Here is a 20,070-nt window from a genome sequence, read left to right as displayed (position 1 = left end):
TGTTCGGCAGTAGTGGGATCGTGCCAGTGAGTGGGCGTCATGCAACAGCCTCAACAAAATAGCCAAACCTCTATCTTTTTTTTTGTCGTTAAAACTACCGAGATCAAACAAACATGCGTTCTACAATATATGGTATCATTAATCAAAGTCCCAGCAATACCCTTTTCAACTAATACCTAAAGAATACATTATATTCCATGTCTCATCTAACTTGGGGAGCAAAAATAAAATTACACCATGCCAACAGCATCCCGTATTCCCAAGCGGTCACCCATCCAAGTACTAACGGGACCCGACATAGCTTAACTTCCGGGAGCTGACGAGACCGGGTGAGTTCTATGTGGTATGGCCGTTGACATCAATTCAGTCGCCATTACCCGACCATATTCGCCTCTAAATCTAGTTCTAATGCTTGCTTACTTTCTGTTCGAAATACACACCAACCTTAGCCAAACAAACGAGGACATATAAGTACATTTGTCAATGGACAACCGAATATAAAATTTGATAATATTTCCAAACGCCACTATTTTTGGCTAACTGTCATTTTTAATTTTCTCGTTCCGGGGATGTCCGATCAATGAGCCAACAATCCAAGTGTCATAAGGCTAACGATTGCTTCCCTTACTTAGCTTGCGTTGCATAAGGATCTCAGAGTCAGAGAGATTAGATAGAGCTGCCCGAAGAAACCACCAACGTACAAGCCTCTCGGCTGTGCCGTGCGCTTCGCGCTTTACTTAGCTTGCGTTGCATAAGGATCTCAGAGCCAGAGAGATTAGATAGAGCTGCCCGAAGAAACCACCAACGTACAAGCCTCTCGGCTGTGCCGTGCGCTTCGCGCACGGCGTTTCAAATATCTTTCAGCAACAAAGAGGTTGGAGGACGTCTAGTAGCCTCTCGGCTGTACTTTCTGTTCGAAATACACACCAACCTTAGCCAAACAAACGAGGACATATAAGTACATTTGTCAATGGACAACCGAATATAAAATTTGATAATATTTCCAAACGCCACTATTTTTGGCTAACTGTCATTTTTAATTTTCTCGTTCCGGGGATGTCCGATCAATGAGCCAACAATCCAAGTGTCATAAGGCTAACGATTGCTTCCCTTACTTAGCTTGCGTTGCATAAGGATCTCAGAGTCAGAGAGATTAGATAGAGCTGCCCGAAGAAACCACCAACGTACAAGCCTCTCGGCTGTGCCGTGCGCTTCGCGCTTTACTTAGCTTGCGTTGCATAAGGATCTCAGAGCCAGAGAGATTAGATAGAGCTGCCCGAAGAAACCACCAACGTACAAGCCTCTCGGCTGTGCCGTGCGCTTCGCGCACGGCGTTTCAAATATCTTTCAGCAACAAAGAGGTTGGAGGACGTCTAGTAGCCTCTCGGCTGTGCCGTGCGCTTCGCGCACGGCGTTTCAAATATCTTTCAGCAACAAAGAGGTTGGAGGACGTCTAGTAGGCAATATCCAGTAAAAAATACGTTCCTTCCATTTTCAACTAATGCCAAAATAATACATTGTAGTCCATGTAGTATCACCCATCTTGGGAAGCACTTCAATTCAATTGGATTCACAAAAATAAAATAATTCCATGCCAACAGCATCCCGTATTCCCAAGCGGTCACCCATCCAAGTACTAACGGGACCCGACATAGCTTAACTTCCGGGAGCTGACGAGACCGGGTGAGTTCTATGTGGTATGGCCGTTGACATTAAACTAGACGCAATTACCCGACCATATTCGCCTCTAATCTATTACTTGTGCTTGAGATTTATCTTTTTGAAATACACACTAATCTTACCAAAACCACCGAAAAACTATCAGTTTGTCATTTTACAAATGTTGTCAGTATGTAGTAGTAGAATATCTTTGTTTCCGCATACAGACGTTTTTAATTTTTCATTTATTCAAAGTGCCCAATCAGAAGACCGGGCGTTAAAAAAATAAGTCATATAGACTCATCAATGCTCCTAACCACGGAAATCTTTAGTAAAAGGCGAAAGATTTATCCGGGTATTGATTAGAAACCAGAGTAAATAACAGTGGTATGCCTTGTATTTATATTCATTTCAAAATTTTGAAGTGCGCTTGTAAGGTTTTTTTTCGAAACATGCGTTTACATATCAAAATCCTTGTGCAATTCTTTATCAATGGGTACAGTTATTTTAAAGTAAATATCATGTATAAAGCTCGTTAACATGTTTTTGAACGAAACAGTTGTGCGCAGTGTTATTTTTGAAAAAAATGAACGATCTTTATGGTACAAGCCCAACACGTAGGTGGTGGGATCAGATGTTTACCCCGACATTCACCCTACAGCGGTTAACAATTTATTGAACTTCCCCTTTAAACATGGTGGAATCTTTTCACCTTGTCATTTGGAATCACCTTTTCAAATATTTTCCCCGTGTTCACAATGTTCCAACTGACTGATATTAATGGCCTTCAGCGAACGAATTAATCAGCCTTGTCTGACGTGCAATACCAACTAAATGGAAACAAAAATCACTTATACGATTTCACTTTCACCGTTTAATGTTATAAACACACTATGCAACACTCCAATTTTTCTAACTGACTGTAATTTTTTTTTTCTTGTACGCTGAAATGCTCCTGATGGAGCTATCAAAAATTGCCGACGACAAAGATTATTTCACTTCATCGTGGCGGGGTATTGGTTAAAGTTTTCAACTAGCAATAATCACACCTCGGGAGACCCTCATTGGTTATGATATTGCCACTGCGCAAAGCTAAATTATAATCAGAAAAGCAAGTCTACTTAAGCATTTGCTGAATTCGTTCTGCTTGGACGTGTTGGACCAACAATTTCGTTCAGAAATATTCATTTAGATTACCCTAGGCAAATTTTAATTTCCATCTCCCATTGGACTAATACCAACAGGGGACAGTTCATTACATACATGAAATAATTTTTGTCTTAATATCGGGTCAAATACTTGAAATTCTGTAAATGTGTATTTTTCTTCCATACATTTCAACAACTTCCTGCACACACAAAAAAAGGGAGGGGGAATTTCAGGTTTTCATTCCAAATTGTTTTTCACATTATGAACTATTGAAGTGAGCGAGCATTACTTTCCAACCAAACAAAATTTATAGTTAATCTGCGTGTTGACGTGAAAAATCAGTTTTCAGTGCCGTGACCAGGATTCGAACCTGGGTTACTACGGATTCATATCTAGTAGGTACCACAACGTAGGGTCCTAACCACTAGACGATCACGGCCAATCCATTGGCCATGATGATTTATATTAAAGTAGCTAAACATGAATTTCATTACTTTGTTGTTTCTTCCCAGAAAGAAAATCTGATGCTTCGCGTATTCCCAAGCGGTCAACCCTACCGTTTACTAACGGGACCAGATTTAGTTCAACTTCCGGCAGATGACAAGAATTTTTCTTACATTTATAGTGTGTTCAGGGAACGGCGCGAACGCAGTCCCCCACTACCAAAAATTGTACTCCCGAGTTAATCACATTTGGATTAATCGCAAGGGTCAGCCCATCCTTAGTGCAATGGAAAGGCCTCGCCCTGGAGGAACCACCTTGGTGATCATGGTTGCCTCTGAGCCAGGTAAGTATGATTGTGGATGCTTTTTCACTTTGTTTAATACTTTGTATACAGCAGAACAATATTGACAAAGAGTGTTCAAGTATTTGACTGACGTTTAGAGAATACCACCCACTTTCTTTCATCGACTTGAATTACGAACTCGAGCAAAATATAGGAAATAAAGCTCAGTATTTATTTCATGGTCTTGATCTTTGCAAATACTTTTCAAGAAACAAATTGCTTGTTTTTTTTCATTTGGTCGTCCAATTGGCAAATAAGAAAATAAGAAAATCGACTTTTCATATGAAAATACACGCATCTTCATATTTTAAAAAAAAACATCACATCGAAAGATGAACAGTACTAATTAGTTAACACAATCAAGTACGTATTTTTTTATGCTTTTCTTGATATTACGAAAAAAATACAATTAGAAAAAATTACAAACATGTCTACATGACAGTTTTGCAATTATACATGGTCTTTTATTATACGGTGCTAAGACAATTTCTGTTTTATTCAATATGTTCTCCCTCATAGAGGGTGAGCCGATCCCGGAGGTACTGCAATACCGGGTCAACCCGTGGCGGGAGCAGTGCAAGCACTGTATTCCCACCGTATGCCAAAAATCAGTTTAATATTCTGGGGTCCATTTGAACCCGTATCAGATATTAAGCTGATAAGAACAGATTAAATTGTTTATTGACAATGAATTTTTATCTCAGTACATAGGTGGCTACGCCAGAGGGGAAATTTTCATCAAATGACGGGGCATTTGGGAGAAGAGATGCAAAATCGGCTGACAATGCAAGAGAATATGTCTACACAGAGAGAGAGTTGCGAGAGGAGTTTTACTCATCATTATTAAGAGTGAGAAGCTGAAGAAGTAGTAGATCGGTGTGGGAAGTCAACGTTGTGGTACAGCCGGCGGAGATGTGGACCCAGGAATCACGTACTTGTGAAGAGTGGACACTTCCGTTCCACACAGCAGAGATCAAAGGGAACAAAAACAACAGGGCATAGCAACAAAAGGTAGAGATAAACAGTAGGGATCGATCAAGAGGGGGGCCAATGAACCTTATGGTGCTTTATCCAGTGTTGAGTTGAGGCATGAGAACTTCCATATCAGTCACGGAAATGAAAACGGACCTCAAAAATTACAGGTGTCAGCAGGCCATCAAGGTAGAGCCATCCAGTTGAAACGGACGGTCAACAGACCATCAAGGAGGAGAAGTGGCAATCCGGTGTGGGAAGTCATCTTTGTGGTACATCCGGCGGAGATTTGGACCCAGGAATCACGTACTTGTGAAGAGTGGACACTTCCGTTCCACACAGCATAGATCAAAGGGAACAAAAACAACAGGGCATAGCAACAAAAGTTAGAGATAAACAGTAGGGATCTATCAAGAGGGGGGCCAATGAGCTTCATGGTGCTGTATCCAGTGTTGAGTTGAGGCATGAGAACTTCCATATCAGTCACGGAAATGAAAACAGACCTCAAAAATTACAGGTGTCAGCAGGCCATCAAGGTAGAGCCATCCAGTTGAAACGGACGGTCAACAGACCATCAAGGAGGAGAAGTGGCAATCCGGTGTGGGAAGTCATCTTAGTGGTACATCCGGCGGAGATTTGGACCCAGGAATCACGTACTTGTGAAGAGTGGACACTTCCGTTCCACACAGCATAGATCAAAAGGGAACAAAATCAACAGGGTGTAGCATCAAACGGTAGGGACAATCAAATTTCGGTGCAAAAGAAGTCACAGTACGGTTACGGAAAAATAAGAGAAGAAGGTGATCGCTTCAAAGATCCGACACTAGAGGCTAAAAGACAAAGTGTAGGGGAATAACTGATAAGAACAGATACTACACTTTGATCTTAGCCAAAAGGCCGAGAAGCGATAATGTTACAAGGATTACTGCCCAAAATAACCACTGAGGTTCAACACATTTCCGGTGGTGTACGAAGAATACTCATATCACTCAAAACATTCAAGAAATGCTATAAAATATTGAGTTGTTCATTTTTCCAGACGCGACCACTTGATGCTTATAAAGTTCATTTTCATTTGTTTTATTATGCTCATACTGTATTAAGGGAGATACAATTTACGCTGAAGGCGTTGCAAATTTTACTCTCGTTATCACACTAGGTCCTTTTTTTTCAGAATATGGCTTTGCCACGCCACCTGACGACAAAAGCTCTGAACGATAATTAATCATGATTAAATAACAATAACTAAAAGAATGCAATACGATCATAAAGTCATGACACATCCTCAAATTGACCAACCTCACTTTCACAATTTATTTTGCCATACAAGCAGATGATTTAAGGACACGAATACCTGGAATTATTATTAAGATTTATCTCTTTAGATTTTCAAGAATTTAAATTTGTTTTATCATCTCAACCACTCTGAACACGCTAGTTTCCTTCCGCTATTTCACATGGATTTAACGGAAACGGTCCTCAATGACTGTGTTTGATGCTGTCGAGACAGCTACACTCACAGCCTGTTTCACGCTCAGAAACCAGCGTCTTAACTCGTCATCGTGGGTTGAAAGGAGACAAGTTTCTGGTGGGAAACAAGTCAAGATATACTACAGAAATGATCCTGTGAAGTATGATCTTAAATGCAATGTTATTTTGCAGAACTCTAAATAAGGTTTGTACGATCAATGAGCTTTGGCGTAAATTACAGTGCATAGATCGATATTTCGGAATATTAAATTGAGATTTGCAATACTTGACGCACACAGTACATACATTGTCAGGTCTTGCATTTTGTTCATTTATTGAAACACCGAGAAGCTCTTTAATAGTTATAGAACAAGTGACGAGACCAATTTTGGACACAATAAAGAATCCGCGTGCTCATCAAATCAATTTATTACAGTAATGTATTATCGATTGAGAGCCCATTTATCAGCTGGGTGTTTGGCGTGCACCTATAATCCTGCTTCGGGGAGGCTTGGTAGAGTGGATGGCTTGAGTTTAGGAGCCCTGTTTCGTGATACCGCATGTTGATCAGGTGCCCGCACTAAGCTTGACATCAGCATGGATCTGCTAGAGGAATCTAGTAGGTGCAGGTTAGCTAAGGAGGAGCGTAGTGGGTCAGGAGGGAAACCTAGCAGCCAAAAGTTCCCGTGTTCGGCAGTAGTGGGATCGTGCCAGTGAGTGGGCGTCATGCAACAGCCTCAACAAAATAGCCAAACCTCTATCTTTTTTTTTGTCGTTAAAACTACCGAGATCAAACAAACATGCGTTCTACAATATATGGTATCATTAATCAAAGTCCCAGCAATACCCTTTTCAACTAATACCTAAAGAATACATTATATTCCATGTCTCATCTAACTTGGGGAGCAAAAATAAAATTACACCATGCCAACAGCATCCCGTATTCCCAAGCGGTCACCCATCCAAGTACTAACGGGACCCGACATAGCTTAACTTCCGGGAGCTGACGAGACCGGGTGAGTTCTATGTGGTGTGGCCGTTGACATCAATTCAGTCGCCATTACCCGACCATATTCGCCTCTAAATCTAGTTCTAATGCTTGCTTACTTTCTGTTCGAAATACACACCAACCTTAGCCAAACAAACGAGGACATATAAGTACATTTGTCAATGGACAACCGAATATAAAATTTGATAATATTTCCAAACGCCACTATTTTTGGCTAACTGTCATTTTTAATTTTCTCGTTCCGGGGATGTCCGATCAATGAGCCAACAATCCAAGTGTCATAAGGCTAACGATTGCTTCCCTTACTTAGCTTGCGTTGCATAAGGATCTCAGAGTCAGAGAGATTAGATAGAGCTGCCCGAAGAAACCACCAACGTACAAGCCTCTCGGCTGTGCCGTGCGCTTCGCGCTTTACTTAGCTTGCGTTGCATAAGGATCTCAGAGCCAGAGAGATTAGATAGAGCTGCCCGAAGAAACCACCAACGTACAAGCCTCTCGGCTGTGCCGTGCGCTTCGCGCACGGCGTTTCAAATATCTTTCAGCAACAAAGAGGTTGGAGGACGTCTAGTAGCCTCTCGGCTGTGCCGTGCGCTTCGCGCACGGCGTTTCAAATATCTTTCAGCAACAAAGAGGTTGGAGGACGTCTAGTAGGCAATATCCAGTAAAAAATACGTTCCTTCCATTTTCAACTAATGCCAAAATAATACATTGTAGTCCATGTAGTATCACCCATCTTGGGAAGCACTTCAATTCAATTGGATTCACAAAAATAAAATAATTCCATGCCAACAGCATCCCGTATTCCCAAGCGGTCACCCATCCAAGTACTAACGGGACCCGACATAGCTTAACTTCCGGGAGCTGACGAGACCGGGTGAGTTCTATGTGGTATGGCCGTTGACATTAAACTAGACGCAATTACCCGACCATATTCGCCTCTAATCTATTACTTGTGCTTGAGATTTATCTTTTTGAAATACACACTAATCTTACCAAAACCACCGAAAAACTATCAGTTTGTCATTTTACAAATGTTGTCAGTATGTAGTAGTAGAATATCTTTGTTTCCGCATACAGACGTTTTTAATTTTTCATTTATTCAAAGTGCCCAATCAGAAGACCGGGCGTTAAAAAAATAAGTCATATAGACTCATCAATGCTCCTAACCACGGAAATCTTTAGTAAAAGGCGAAAGATTTATCCGGGTATTGATTAGAAACCAGAGTAAATAACAGTGGTATGCCTTGTATTTATATTCATTTCAAAATTTTGAAGTGCGCTTGTAAGGTTTTTTTTCGAAACATGCGTTTACATATCAAAATCCTTGTGCAATTCTTTATCAATGGGTACAGTTATTTTAAAGTAAATATCATGTATAAAGCTCGTTAACATGTTTTTGAACGAAACAGTTGTGCGCAGTGTTATTTTTGAAAAAAATGAACGATCTTTATGGTACAAGCCCAACACGTAGGTGGTGGGATCAGATGTTTACCCCGACATTCACCCTACAGCGGTTAACAATTTATTGAACTTCCCCTTTAAACATGGTGGAATCTTTTCACCTTGTCATTTGGAATCACCTTTTCAAATATTTTCCCCGTGTTCACAATGTTCCAACTGACTGATATTAATGGCCTTCAGCGAACGAATTAATCAGCCTTGTCTGACGTGCAATACCAACTAAATGGAAACAAAAATCACTTATACGATTTCACTTTCACCGTTTAATGTTATAAACACACTATGCAACACTCCAATTTTTCTAACTGACTGTAATTTTTTTTTTCTTGTACGCTGAAATGCTCCTGATGGAGCTATCAAAAATTGCCGACGACAAAGATTATTTCACTTCATCGTGGCGGGGTATTGGTTAAAGTTTTCAACTAGCAATAATCACACCTCGGGAGACCCTCATTGGTTATGATATTGCCACTGCGCAAAGCTAAATTATAATCAGAAAAGCAAGTCTACTTAAGCATTTGCTGAATTCGTTCTGCTTGGACGTGTTGGACCAACAATTTCGTTCAGAAATATTCATTTAGATTACCCTAGGCAAATTTTAATTTCCATCTCCCATTGGACTAATACCAACAGGGGACAGTTCATTACATACATGAAATAATTTTTGTCTTAATATCGGGTCAAATACTTGAAATTCTGTAAATGTGTATTTTTCTTCCATACATTTCAACAACTTCCTGCACACACAAAAAAAGGGAGGGGGAATTTCAGGTTTTCATTCCAAATTGTTTTTCACATTATGAACTATTGAAGTGAGCGAGCATTACTTTCCAACCAAACAAAATTTATAGTTAATCTGCGTGTTGACGTGAAAAATCAGTTTTCAGTGCCGTGACCAGGATTCGAACCTGGGTTACTACGGATTCATATCTAGTAGGTACCACAACGTAGGGTCCTAACCACTAGACGATCACGGCCAATCCATTGGCCATGATGATTTATATTAAAGTAGCTAAACATGAATTTCATTACTTTGTTGTTTCTTCCCAGAAAGAAAATCTGATGCTTCGCGTATTCCCAAGCGGTCAACCCTACCGTTTACTAACGGGACCAGATTTAGTTCAACTTCCGGCAGATGACAAGAATTTTTCTTACATTTATAGTGTGTTCAGGGAACGGCGCGAACGCAGTCCCCCACTACCAAAAATTGTACTCCCGAGTTAATCACATTTGGATTAATCGCAAGGGTCAGCCCATCCTTAGTGCAATGGAAAGGCCTCGCCCTGGAGGAACCACCTTGGTGATCATGGTTGCCTCTGAGCCAGGTAAGTATGATTGTGGATGCTTTTTCACTTTGTTTAATACTTTGTATACAGCAGAACAATATTGACAAAGAGTGTTCAAGTATTTGACTGACGTTTAGAGAATACCACCCACTTTCTTTCATCGACTTGAATTACGAACTCGAGCAAAATATAGTAAATAAAGCTCAGTATTTATTTCATGGTCTTGATCTTTGCAAATACTTTTCAAGAAACAAATTGCTTGTTTTTTTTCATTTGGTCGTCCAATTGGCAAATAAGAAAATAAGAAAATCGACTTTTCATATGAAAATACACGCATCTTCATATTTTAAAAAAAAACATCACATCGAAAGATGAACAGTACTAATTAGTTAACACAATCAAGTACGTATTTTTTTATGCTTTTCTTGATATTACGAAAAAAATACAATTAGAAAAAATTACAAACATGTCTACATGACAGTTTTGCAATTATACATGGTCTTTTATTATACGGTGCTAAGACAATTTCTGTTTTATTCAATATGTTCTCCCTCATAGAGGGTGAGCCGATCCCGGAGGTACTGCAATACCGGGTCAACCCGTGGCGGGAGCAGTGCAAGCACTGTATTCCCACCGTATGCCAAAAATCAGTTTAATATTCTGGGGTCCATTTGAACCCGTATCAGATATTAAGCTGATAAGAACAGATACTACACTTTGATCTTAGCCAAAAGGCCGAGAAGCGATAATGTTACAAGGATTACTGCCCAAAATAACCACTGAGGTTCAACACATTTCCGGTGGTGTACGAAGAATACTCATATCACTCAAAACATTCAAGAAATGCTATAAAATATTGAGTTGTTCATTTTTCCAGACGCGACCACTTGATGCTTATAAAGTTCATTTTCATTTGTTTTATTATGCTCATACTGTATTAAGGGAGATACAATTTACGCTGAAGGCGTTGCAAATTTTACTCTCGTTATCACACTAGGTCCTTTTTTTTCAGAATATGGCTTTGCCACGCCACCTGACGACAAAAGCTCTGAACGATAATTAATCATGATTAAATAACAATAACTAAAAGAATGCAATACGATCATAAAGTCATGACACATCCTCAAATTGACCAACCTCACTTTCACAATTTATTTTGCCATACAAGCAGATGATTTAAGGACACGAATACCTGGAATTATTATTAAGATTTATCTCTTTAGATTTTCAAGAATTTAAATTTGTTTTATCATCTCAACCACTCTGAACACGCTAGTTTCCTTCCGCTATTTCACATGGATTTAACGGAAACGGTCCTCAATGACTGTGTTTGATGCTGTCGAGACAGCTACACTCACAGCCTGTTTCACGCTCAGAAACCAGCGTCTTAACTCGTCATCGTGGGTTGAAAGGAGACAAGTTTCTGGTGGGAAACAAGTCAAGATATACTACAGAAATGATCCTGTGAAGTATGATCTTAAATGCAATGTTATTTTGCAGAACTCTAAATAAGGTTTGTACGATCAATGAGCTTTGGCGTAAATTACAGTGCATAGATCGATATTTCGGAATATTAAATTGAGATTTGCAATACTTGACGCACACAGTACATACATTGTCAGGTCTTGCATTTTGTTCATTTATTGAAACACCGAGAAGCTCTTTAATAGTTATAGAACAAGTGACGAGACCAATTTTGGACACAATAAAGAATCCGCGTGCTCATCAAATCAATTTATTACAGTAATGTATTATCGATTGAGAGCCCATTTATCAGCTGGGTGTTTGGCGTGCACCTATAATCCTGCTTCGGGGAGGCTTGGTAGAGTGGATGGCTTGAGTTTAGGAGCCCTGTTTCGTGATACCGCATGTTGATCAGGTGCCCGCACTAAGCTTGACATCAGCATGGATCTGCTAGAGGAATCTAGTAGGTGCAGGTTAGCTAAGGAGGAGCGTAGTGGGTCAGGAGGGAAACCTAGCAGCCAAAAGTTCCCGTGTTCGGCAGTAGTGGGATCGTGCCAGTGAGTGGGCGTCATGCAACAGCCTCAACAAAATAGCCAAACCTCTATCTTTTTTTTTGTCGTTAAAACTACCGAGATCAAACAAACATGCGTTCTACAATATATGGTATCATTAATCAAAGTCCCAGCAATACCCTTTTCAACTAATACCTAAAGAATACATTATATTCCATGTCTCATCTAACTTGGGGAGCAAAAATAAAATTACACCATGCCAACAGCATCCCGTATTCCCAAGCGGTCACCCATCCAAGTACTAACGGGACCCGACATAGCTTAACTTCCGGGAGCTGACGAGACCGGGTGAGTTCTATGTGGTGTGGCCGTTGACATCAATTCAGTCGCCATTACCCGACCATATTCGCCTCTAAATCTAGTTCTAATGCTTGCTTACTTTCTGTTCGAAATACACACCAACCTTAGCCAAACAAACGAGGACATATAAGTACATTTGTCAATGGACAACCGAATATAAAATTTGATAATATTTCCAAACGCCACTATTTTTGGCTAACTGTCATTTTTAATTTTCTCGTTCCGGGGATGTCCGATCAATGAGCCAACAATCCAAGTGTCATAAGGCTAACGATTGCTTCCCTTACTTAGCTTGCGTTGCATAAGGATCTCAGAGTCAGAGAGATTAGATAGAGCTGCCCGAAGAAACCACCAACGTACAAGCCTCTCGGCTGTGCCGTGCGCTTCGCGCTTTACTTAGCTTGCGTTGCATAAGGATCTCAGAGCCAGAGAGATTAGATAGAGCTGCCCGAAGAAACCACCAACGTACAAGCCTCTCGGCTGTGCCGTGCGCTTCGCGCACGGCGTTTCAAATATCTTTCAGCAACAAAGAGGTTGGAGGACGTCTAGTAGCCTCTCGGCTGTGCCGTGCGCTTCGCGCACGGCGTTTCAAATATCTTTCAGCAACAAAGAGGTTGGAGGACGTCTAGTAGGCAATATCCAGTAAAAAATACGTTCCTTCCATTTTCAACTAATGCCAAAATAATACATTGTAGTCCATGTAGTATCACCCATCTTGGGAAGCACTTCAATTCAATTGGATTCACAAAAATAAAATAATTCCATGCCAACAGCATCCCGTATTCCCAAGCGGTCACCCATCCAAGTACTAACGGGACCCGACATAGCTTAACTTCCGGGAGCTGACGAGACCGGGTGAGTTCTATGTGGTATGGCCGTTGACATTAAACTAGACGCAATTACCCGACCATATTCGCCTCTAATCTATTACTTGTGCTTGAGATTTATCTTTTTGAAATACACACTAATCTTACCAAAACCACCGAAAAACTATCAGTTTGTCATTTTACAAATGTTGTCAGTATGTAGTAGTAGAATATCTTTGTTTCCGCATACAGACGTTTTTAATTTTTCATTTATTCAAAGTGCCCAATCAGAAGACCGGGCGTTAAAAAAATAAGTCATATAGACTCATCAATGCTCCTAACCACGGAAATCTTTAGTAAAAGGCGAAAGATTTATCCGGGTATTGATTAGAAACCAGAGTAAATAACAGTGGTATGCCTTGTATTTATATTCATTTCAAAATTTTGAAGTGCGCTTGTAAGGTTTTTTTTCGAAACATGCGTTTACATATCAAAATCCTTGTGCAATTCTTTATCAATGGGTACAGTTATTTTAAAGTAAATATCATGTATAAAGCTCGTTAACATGTTTTTGAACGAAACAGTTGTGCGCAGTGTTATTTTTGAAAAAAATGAACGATCTTTATGGTACAAGCCCAACACGTAGGTGGTGGGATCAGATGTTTACCCCGACATTCACCCTACAGCGGTTAACAATTTATTGAACTTCCCCTTTAAACATGGTGGAATCTTTTCACCTTGTCATTTGGAATCACCTTTTCAAATATTTTCCCCGTGTTCACAATGTTCCAACTGACTGATATTAATGGCCTTCAGCGAACGAATTAATCAGCCTTGTCTGACGTGCAATACCAACTAAATGGAAACAAAAATCACTTATACGATTTCACTTTCACCGTTTAATGTTATAAACACACTATGCAACACTCCAATTTTTCTAACTGACTGTAATTTTTTTTTTCTTGTACGCTGAAATGCTCCTGATGGAGCTATCAAAAATTGCCGACGACAAAGATTATTTCACTTCATCGTGGCGGGGTATTGGTTAAAGTTTTCAACTAGCAATAATCACACCTCGGGAGACCCTCATTGGTTATGATATTGCCACTGCGCAAAGCTAAATTATAATCAGAAAAGCAAGTCTACTTAAGCATTTGCTGAATTCGTTCTGCTTGGACGTGTTGGACCAACAATTTCGTTCAGAAATATTCATTTAGATTACCCTAGGCAAATTTTAATTTCCATCTCCCATTGGACTAATACCAACAGGGGACAGTTCATTACATACATGAAATAATTTTTGTCTTAATATCGGGTCAAATACTTGAAATTCTGTAAATGTGTATTTTTCTTCCATACATTTCAACAACTTCCTGCACACACAAAAAAAGGGAGGGGGAATTTCAGGTTTTCATTCCAAATTGTTTTTCACATTATGAACTATTGAAGTGAGCGAGCATTACTTTCCAACCAAACAAAATTTATAGTTAATCTGCGTGTTGACGTGAAAAATCAGTTTTCAGTGCCGTGACCAGGATTCGAACCTGGGTTACTACGGATTCATATCTAGTAGGTACCACAACGTAGGGTCCTAACCACTAGACGATCACGGCCAATCCATTGGCCATGATGATTTATATTAAAGTAGCTAAACATGAATTTCATTACTTTGTTGTTTCTTCCCAGAAAGAAAATCTGATGCTTCGCGTATTCCCAAGCGGTCAACCCTACCGTTTACTAACGGGACCAGATTTAGTTCAACTTCCGGCAGATGACAAGAATTTTTCTTACATTTATAGTGTGTTCAGGGAACGGCGCGAACGCAGTCCCCCACTACCAAAAATTGTACTCCCGAGTTAATCACATTTGGATTAATCGCAAGGGTCAGCCCATCCTTAGTGCAATGGAAAGGCCTCGCCCTGGAGGAACCACCTTGGTGATCATGGTTGCCTCTGAGCCAGGTAAGTATGATTGTGGATGCTTTTTCACTTTGTTTAATACTTTGTATACAGCAGAACAATATTGACAAAGAGTGTTCAAGTATTTGACTGACGTTTAGAGAATACCACCCACTTTCTTTCATCGACTTGAATTACGAACTCGAGCAAAATATAGTAAATAAAGCTCAGTATTTATTTCATGGTCTTGATCTTTGCAAATACTTTTCAAGAAACAAATTGCTTGTTTTTTTTCATTTGGTCGTCCAATTGGCAAATAAGAAAATAAGAAAATCGACTTTTCATATGAAAATACACGCATCTTCATATTTTTAAAAAAAACATCACATCGAAAGATGAACAGTACTAATTAGTTAACACAATCAAGTACGTATTTTTTTATGCTTTTCTTGATATTACGAAAAAAATACAATTAGAAAAAATTACAAACATGTCTACATGACAGTTTTGCAATTATACATGGTCTTTTATTATACGGTGCTAAGACAATTTCTGTTTTATTCAATATGTTCTCCCTCATAGAGGGTGAGCCGATCCCGGAGGTACTGCAATACCGGGTCAACCCGTGGCGGGAGCAGTGCAAGCACTGTATTCCCACCGTATGCCAAAAATCAGTTTAATATTCTGGGGTCCATTTGAACCCGTATCAGATATTAAGCTGATAAGAACAGATTAAAATGTTTATTGACAATGAATTTTTATCTAGTACATAGTTGGCTATGCCAAAGGGGAAATGTTCAACAAATGACGGGGCATTTGGAGGCTGGAGAACAGGAGACCAGTGAAATACAAGATATCTAAACGAACGGAAGAAAATGTGAGAGGGGTGATGAACCCATCAGTTCAACAAATGACGGGGCATTTGGAGGCTGGAGAACAGGAGACCAGTGAAATACAAGATATCTAAACGAACGGAAGAAAATGTGAGAGGGGTGTTGAACCCATCAAGTAGTGAGTGGAGAGATCAGATAAATAAAATCAAGAGATTAGTGTGTGAGGACAATGTGAAATTAGGGACGTGATGGAGGCGGAGCCATAGGAATGGGTTCCCGATACTGCCGCTTTCCGCTGATGAATTCCACATAAATATCGCGGGACCACCGGATGGTGTCGCTGATCACGAGTTTTTTCATGAGTTTGGCGTAGCTTTTACTGATGCGTAGTTGGCGAATAACGGCATCATTCGCTGGATCCCATCCACCAAGCGCACCAACCACAAAGGCATCTAGATAAACATTCCAGCCTTGAGATCGGAGTTCTGCGGCAAGAGGGTCATATTTTTCTATTTTCCCAGCTCGAGCAAGTTGAAACGCTTCGAATTTGTTTTCGAAGACGATGGCTACATCGACGATGGAGATGGAGCGGGTCGAGACATCAGTGACGACAAGGTCCGGTCGGAGCTGGCCGCTGGTACCGGGTATCGCCTTGTCTTCGGTAATCGTTCCAGCAATCACCGGCGTCCCTCTGGCCAGTCGATGGACGACATTATGGTGGCGGAGAGCCCGAGGACGACTGACATATTTGCAGTGGCTGAGAACATGCGGGAGAGTTTCGAGCACATTATTGCAACGGCGGCAGCGCTTACTGCCGGCGCCAAATCGGCGCGTTCCATTTAGGGGGACAGTGTCCAGTCGGGCCCGATGGAGAAAGCGCCAGTCGGCAAATCGGGTATAAAGGCCGGTTTTCATCATGTGATTTGATTCACTACGGAGGCTGGTCACTGAGAACACTTTACCCTGGTCGGGTTTCTGGAGAAGGCGGTGGAGGTAGGAGGCCCGGAGGGCCGTTTTAACTAGATTACACACCTGACTGCGGGCGGCCGGGTGGGCTCGCGCCTGATCTGGTTCTTTTCCAGGACGGGGGACGATGATCTGCATTTCACCAAGGGTGGCGCACCACCACCATTCAATATTCACGATTCGACGAAGGGCGCGCGTACAGGATCGGACACGCGACCACAACGAAGGAACATCGCCGTTGGTTTGAATCATGTCACCATCCGTGGATCCGTTGAGGTAAGCGGCAATGTCCTCCATGTCTGGTACACGTCGAATCTTGAGGTGAGCCGCGGTTTTGAGCGTGTCCCAAGCAGTTTCACGTACATCATCGTCGGGACAGGTAAGAAGACGATAACCATGGGTGATTGCGCACACATTGCGCATATCACTAAACGGTAGAATGCCAGCACCACCTAGCGGACTAGGAATGAAGACCACTTCAGCACTGGCCCGTTGGGGCAAATTTAACCACTTTTTCACATTTTTCTTCATTCTCTTGTCCAATGCTCTGAGCGGTTTAACTGCGACGTTGGCACCTCGGAGAATGAAGTCTAGGCGGGGCACAATGAAGGTGACGACCGCATCAATCTTCTGCCAAGGGGCTAGTAGGCTGTTGTCGAGAAGGTCCAGGTCGTTGGAAATTTGAGCCAGCGTTTCCTCTGGCGTCTGTTTGTTGCGGAAACCAGTTGGGACTCCCAGATGGCGGTAGTGTTGTCCTTCACCAAGGACCGCCAATGGGTTTTCGTTGATTGTGAAGACGGAATCGACAGTTTCTCGCCGGACCACATGGAGAGTGGCACATTTGGCCGGTTTGAAGGTGAGGCCACACCATTCTGCCGTTTCCGTCGCCACATCAAGTTGGCGCTGGAGTGCGGCTTCATTTTTTGCTAGGAGGGCCAGGTCATCGGCGAAAGCTAGAATAAGGAGGTCAATAAGGCCTAATTTAAAAGAGAGGGGCTTTAGCGCCATGACAGCGCGGATGATTGGTTCCATAGCCAGATCAAATATCACAGGGCTCAGGGGGCAGCCCTGTTTGACTCCAGATGAAATTGGGATGGGTGCTGTCAGGCCACTGGACGTCATCCCGCGTGTGGTTGTGTCGATGTAGAGATCTTGCACGACGGAAATTAGTTCCGCAGGTAGCCCTAAAAGGTTTAGGGTGCCAAAAATGTGGTTGTGGGGGACGGAAGGAAAGGCGTTGGCCAGGTCAAGCCATGCAACACACAATTCCTGGCCGGTGCGACGGGCTTGATTAATTGCGGCCTGAAGGAGGAAGTTGTGCTCAAGGCAGCCGTCGTGTCGGGTGAAACCTTTTTGTTGTGGCGAAATCCGGTGGCCCTCTTCCGCCCAGCGGGAAATCCGGTCGGCGATGACGCCAGAGTAGAGTTTGGCAATGGTGTTTCCAAGGGTGAGCGGACGCCAGTTGCCTAGATTCTCTCTGTCACCGGCTTTAAAGATGAGGACCGTCGTCGACTCTTTCCAGGCGGCTGGAACTTTGGCAATGCGGAGGCACCGCGAGTAGATTAGGGCCAGGGTGTGGCAGCCAGGGTCGACGCGACGTAGGCCAGAGTAACGCGCGCCATCAGGTCCAGGAGCCGTGTTTTTCATCCGTTGAAGGCGGAAGGAAACTTCCAGTGGGGTGATCGGGGCCGTAAGGAAGGCCAGTTCATCAGGCGTGGTAGGCTGATCAAAGGCCGGCACACAGGCGGGTGGATCGGACCAGGGGTGCTCTTCCCCTGCAAAAATTGTGGTCAAGTGCGTCTCGATTGCTGCCGGTTCAGCCGCGCAGTACGGAGACGGTTCTGCCAAGATGTGGGTCATGGCTTTGTTTCGGTCTATCCTGTAGAGCTTCTGAATGGCAGAAGCATCCTGGGGATCGTATCGTGGGCGCCTACGTGGGGCTCGGTTGAGACCTTGATTACGGGGAGCCGGAGCACGGGTAGGAGGTGGTGGTGCTGTGTCCTGCCGTTCAGCAGCAGCAGAAGAAATAGCCAACGAGAGGGCCGAGAGGCCATCAACATCCTCAGGGAGGAGTGAGTTGAACGTATCAACCCACTGTCGTTGGAGATCCGTTAGCTTTGGTGGGGGGATGTCAGGAGCTTCCTCTTCTTCATCTATCCGTGCAGGGTCAAGTGAAGGGGAACGACGCCGAAAAGAGGTAGCCGGTCGCCCATTAGCCCTGCGGTTGGTCACAGGCGGCAAATGAGAAGATAGCTGACGAGATCGTCTTCCACGCCGACCACCAGGTGGCTCGCACTGCTGTACGAGCCCTGGGGGCTGGGCGGAAAGTGAAGAAGTAGACAGCCGAGGGTCAGGCCGTCGAGGAAGGTCGAAATGGCCGATTGATGAGCATCCCGATTCCACGGTGGAGCATCTGGCATGGAGGGTGAAGTCACTGGTTCACTCACTATGGGAGGAGGAGAGATTGCAGCATAAACTAGGCCTCGAGCACCTGGAGCGCCAGACGCTGGAAGGGAGCCGGTAGGTGGCGTGTGGGTAGTATTTCGGAGGCTCGGTGTAGCTAGCGGCGAAGGAGGCTGAGCAAGCACTGGAGCGACACTATTTTGCGGCATTTCCGGTGGCGGAACAGAAACTGCACTGGGGAGAAGAAGCTGCCGGGCAATGCGGATTTCTTCAGTCACTATTGGTGGATGGGAGCGCGGGCGATAACAGCGGCCACCACCACCTCTTTCCCAGCAACCACTCACAACCGGATGATCAAGCACGTCATACAGAACATTCGTACGACCAGTCCAGGACCATAGAGAGCCATTTCCGTCTGGAGGATCTGGCTCTGGCGGCGGAGGAGGGAAGTCACTTGGCACATAACTGAGAGAAGCACTGAGGGGCGGGAGTAGCTCACGAGGCCCGAAGTTGATGAGGAGGCCAGGCGGATGGGGATGCATCGGCCTGGTATCTAGAAGAGGAGGTAGATTAGTGGGGGCAGCCGTCGGAGGGATCGGCGCCACAGCAGATGGGTCAGGAGGCAGCGCCTCTGATATGGATTGACGTCGAGCCGCCGCAAGGAAGCAATCAATGGCCTCGGAAGAGATGGGCGGCACTTGGGGTGTACCAGGCGTGGTAGAGGGTGGAGACACCGGTCGACGGGAGTGGAGTTCAGCATGGTGGGCGGCATAGCTTCTCACGCTCGGTAACTCGAACTGGCAGATGTGGCACTCGAAGCGGACAACAATGGTACCTTTGTGGGTGGCGCGGAAGTGCTTCTTCAGGCTGTTATGGGTCAACAGCTTCTGCCCAACGGTAGTGCAGATGTGGCAGGAGAAGGTGGCAGAAGAAGGGATGGGAAGGCTGATGTAGACCACATCAGTAATGTTCTCCGTGAACCTGCTCCCACGAGGCGGCGTACAATTGGAAGAATCACTGTCACTCATAATATAG

General features: G+C 43.2%; 1 protein-coding gene, 21 non-coding genes and 3 pseudogenes across 22 annotated transcripts; all 25 read right to left on the bottom strand.

Annotated features, from left to right (window-relative positions):
- Positions 1-238: 238 nt before the first annotated feature.
- LOC124317880 lies at positions 239-357 on the bottom strand. The gene has a single exon (XR_006912378.1). It is a non-coding gene; the product is annotated as a 5S ribosomal RNA (ribosomal RNA).
- Positions 358-1,592: 1,235 nt separating this feature from the next.
- Positions 1,593-1,711, bottom strand: LOC124317879. The gene has a single exon (XR_006912377.1). It is a non-coding gene; the product is annotated as a 5S ribosomal RNA (ribosomal RNA).
- Positions 1,712-1,914: 203 nt separating this feature from the next.
- LOC124317850 lies at positions 1,915-2,037 on the bottom strand. Its single transcript, XR_006912349.1, has one exon. It is a non-coding gene; the product is annotated as a U5 spliceosomal RNA (small nuclear RNA).
- Positions 2,038-2,611: 574 nt separating this feature from the next.
- On the bottom strand, positions 2,612-2,753 carry LOC124317803. The gene has a single exon (XR_006912305.1). It is a non-coding gene; the product is annotated as a U4 spliceosomal RNA (small nuclear RNA).
- A 404-nt stretch (positions 2,754-3,157) lies between these two features.
- Positions 3,158-3,247, bottom strand: Trnah-gug. Its single transcript is given in 2 exon segments — positions 3,158-3,192; positions 3,211-3,247. It is a non-coding gene; the product is annotated as a tRNA-His (tRNA).
- Positions 3,248-3,439: 192 nt separating this feature from the next.
- LOC124317669 lies at positions 3,440-3,603 on the bottom strand. Its single transcript, XR_006912183.1, has one exon. It is a non-coding gene; the product is annotated as a U1 spliceosomal RNA (small nuclear RNA).
- Positions 3,604-4,112: 509 nt separating this feature from the next.
- Positions 4,113-4,288, bottom strand: LOC124317718 (annotated as a pseudogene).
- A 1,050-nt stretch (positions 4,289-5,338) lies between these two features.
- Positions 5,339-5,476, bottom strand: LOC124317719 (annotated as a pseudogene).
- A 510-nt stretch (positions 5,477-5,986) lies between these two features.
- Positions 5,987-6,208, bottom strand: LOC124317759. The gene has a single exon (XR_006912264.1). It is a non-coding gene; the product is annotated as a small nucleolar RNA U3 (small nucleolar RNA).
- Positions 6,209-6,962: 754 nt separating this feature from the next.
- LOC124317626 lies at positions 6,963-7,081 on the bottom strand. The gene has a single exon (XR_006912143.1). It is a non-coding gene; the product is annotated as a 5S ribosomal RNA (ribosomal RNA).
- A 748-nt stretch (positions 7,082-7,829) lies between these two features.
- On the bottom strand, positions 7,830-7,948 carry LOC124317878. Its single transcript, XR_006912376.1, has one exon. It is a non-coding gene; the product is annotated as a 5S ribosomal RNA (ribosomal RNA).
- Positions 7,949-8,151: 203 nt separating this feature from the next.
- Positions 8,152-8,274, bottom strand: LOC124317849. Its single transcript, XR_006912348.1, has one exon. It is a non-coding gene; the product is annotated as a U5 spliceosomal RNA (small nuclear RNA).
- A 574-nt stretch (positions 8,275-8,848) lies between these two features.
- On the bottom strand, positions 8,849-8,990 carry LOC124317802. The gene has a single exon (XR_006912304.1). It is a non-coding gene; the product is annotated as a U4 spliceosomal RNA (small nuclear RNA).
- Positions 8,991-9,394: 404 nt separating this feature from the next.
- On the bottom strand, positions 9,395-9,484 carry Trnah-gug. Its single transcript is given in 2 exon segments — positions 9,395-9,429; positions 9,448-9,484. It is a non-coding gene; the product is annotated as a tRNA-His (tRNA).
- A 192-nt stretch (positions 9,485-9,676) lies between these two features.
- LOC124317668 lies at positions 9,677-9,840 on the bottom strand. Its single transcript, XR_006912182.1, has one exon. It is a non-coding gene; the product is annotated as a U1 spliceosomal RNA (small nuclear RNA).
- A 509-nt stretch (positions 9,841-10,349) lies between these two features.
- Positions 10,350-10,540, bottom strand: LOC124317711. Its single transcript, XR_006912222.1, has one exon. It is a non-coding gene; the product is annotated as a U2 spliceosomal RNA (small nuclear RNA).
- A 510-nt stretch (positions 10,541-11,050) lies between these two features.
- LOC124317758 lies at positions 11,051-11,272 on the bottom strand. The gene has a single exon (XR_006912263.1). It is a non-coding gene; the product is annotated as a small nucleolar RNA U3 (small nucleolar RNA).
- A 754-nt stretch (positions 11,273-12,026) lies between these two features.
- On the bottom strand, positions 12,027-12,145 carry LOC124317625. Its single transcript, XR_006912142.1, has one exon. It is a non-coding gene; the product is annotated as a 5S ribosomal RNA (ribosomal RNA).
- Positions 12,146-12,893: 748 nt separating this feature from the next.
- On the bottom strand, positions 12,894-13,012 carry LOC124317877. The gene has a single exon (XR_006912375.1). It is a non-coding gene; the product is annotated as a 5S ribosomal RNA (ribosomal RNA).
- Positions 13,013-13,215: 203 nt separating this feature from the next.
- LOC124317847 lies at positions 13,216-13,338 on the bottom strand. The gene has a single exon (XR_006912347.1). It is a non-coding gene; the product is annotated as a U5 spliceosomal RNA (small nuclear RNA).
- Positions 13,339-13,912: 574 nt separating this feature from the next.
- Positions 13,913-14,054, bottom strand: LOC124317801. The gene has a single exon (XR_006912303.1). It is a non-coding gene; the product is annotated as a U4 spliceosomal RNA (small nuclear RNA).
- A 404-nt stretch (positions 14,055-14,458) lies between these two features.
- Trnah-gug lies at positions 14,459-14,548 on the bottom strand. Its single transcript is given in 2 exon segments — positions 14,459-14,493; positions 14,512-14,548. It is a non-coding gene; the product is annotated as a tRNA-His (tRNA).
- A 192-nt stretch (positions 14,549-14,740) lies between these two features.
- On the bottom strand, positions 14,741-14,904 carry LOC124317666. The gene has a single exon (XR_006912181.1). It is a non-coding gene; the product is annotated as a U1 spliceosomal RNA (small nuclear RNA).
- A 509-nt stretch (positions 14,905-15,413) lies between these two features.
- LOC124317717 lies at positions 15,414-15,589 on the bottom strand (annotated as a pseudogene).
- Positions 15,590-15,903: 314 nt separating this feature from the next.
- On the bottom strand, positions 15,904-20,063 carry LOC124317598. Its single transcript, XM_046782773.1, has 2 exons — positions 18,937-20,063; positions 15,904-18,850 (listed from the first exon to the last, which is right to left on the bottom strand). The coding sequence occupies exons 1-2, from the start codon at positions 20,061-20,063 to the stop codon at positions 15,904-15,906; spliced, it is 4,074 nt and encodes a 1,357-aa protein (XP_046638729.1).
- Between the last annotated feature and the right edge of the window lie 7 nt (positions 20,064-20,070).

The sequence above is a fragment of the Daphnia pulicaria genome, unplaced genomic scaffold (assembly GCF_021234035.1).
Source record: "Daphnia pulicaria isolate SC F1-1A unplaced genomic scaffold, SC_F0-13Bv2 h1tg000062l, whole genome shotgun sequence".
In the NCBI taxonomy this organism is placed as follows: domain Eukaryota; kingdom Metazoa; phylum Arthropoda; class Branchiopoda; order Diplostraca; family Daphniidae; genus Daphnia; species Daphnia pulicaria.
This window is presented reverse-complemented; position numbering and strand designations above follow the sequence as displayed.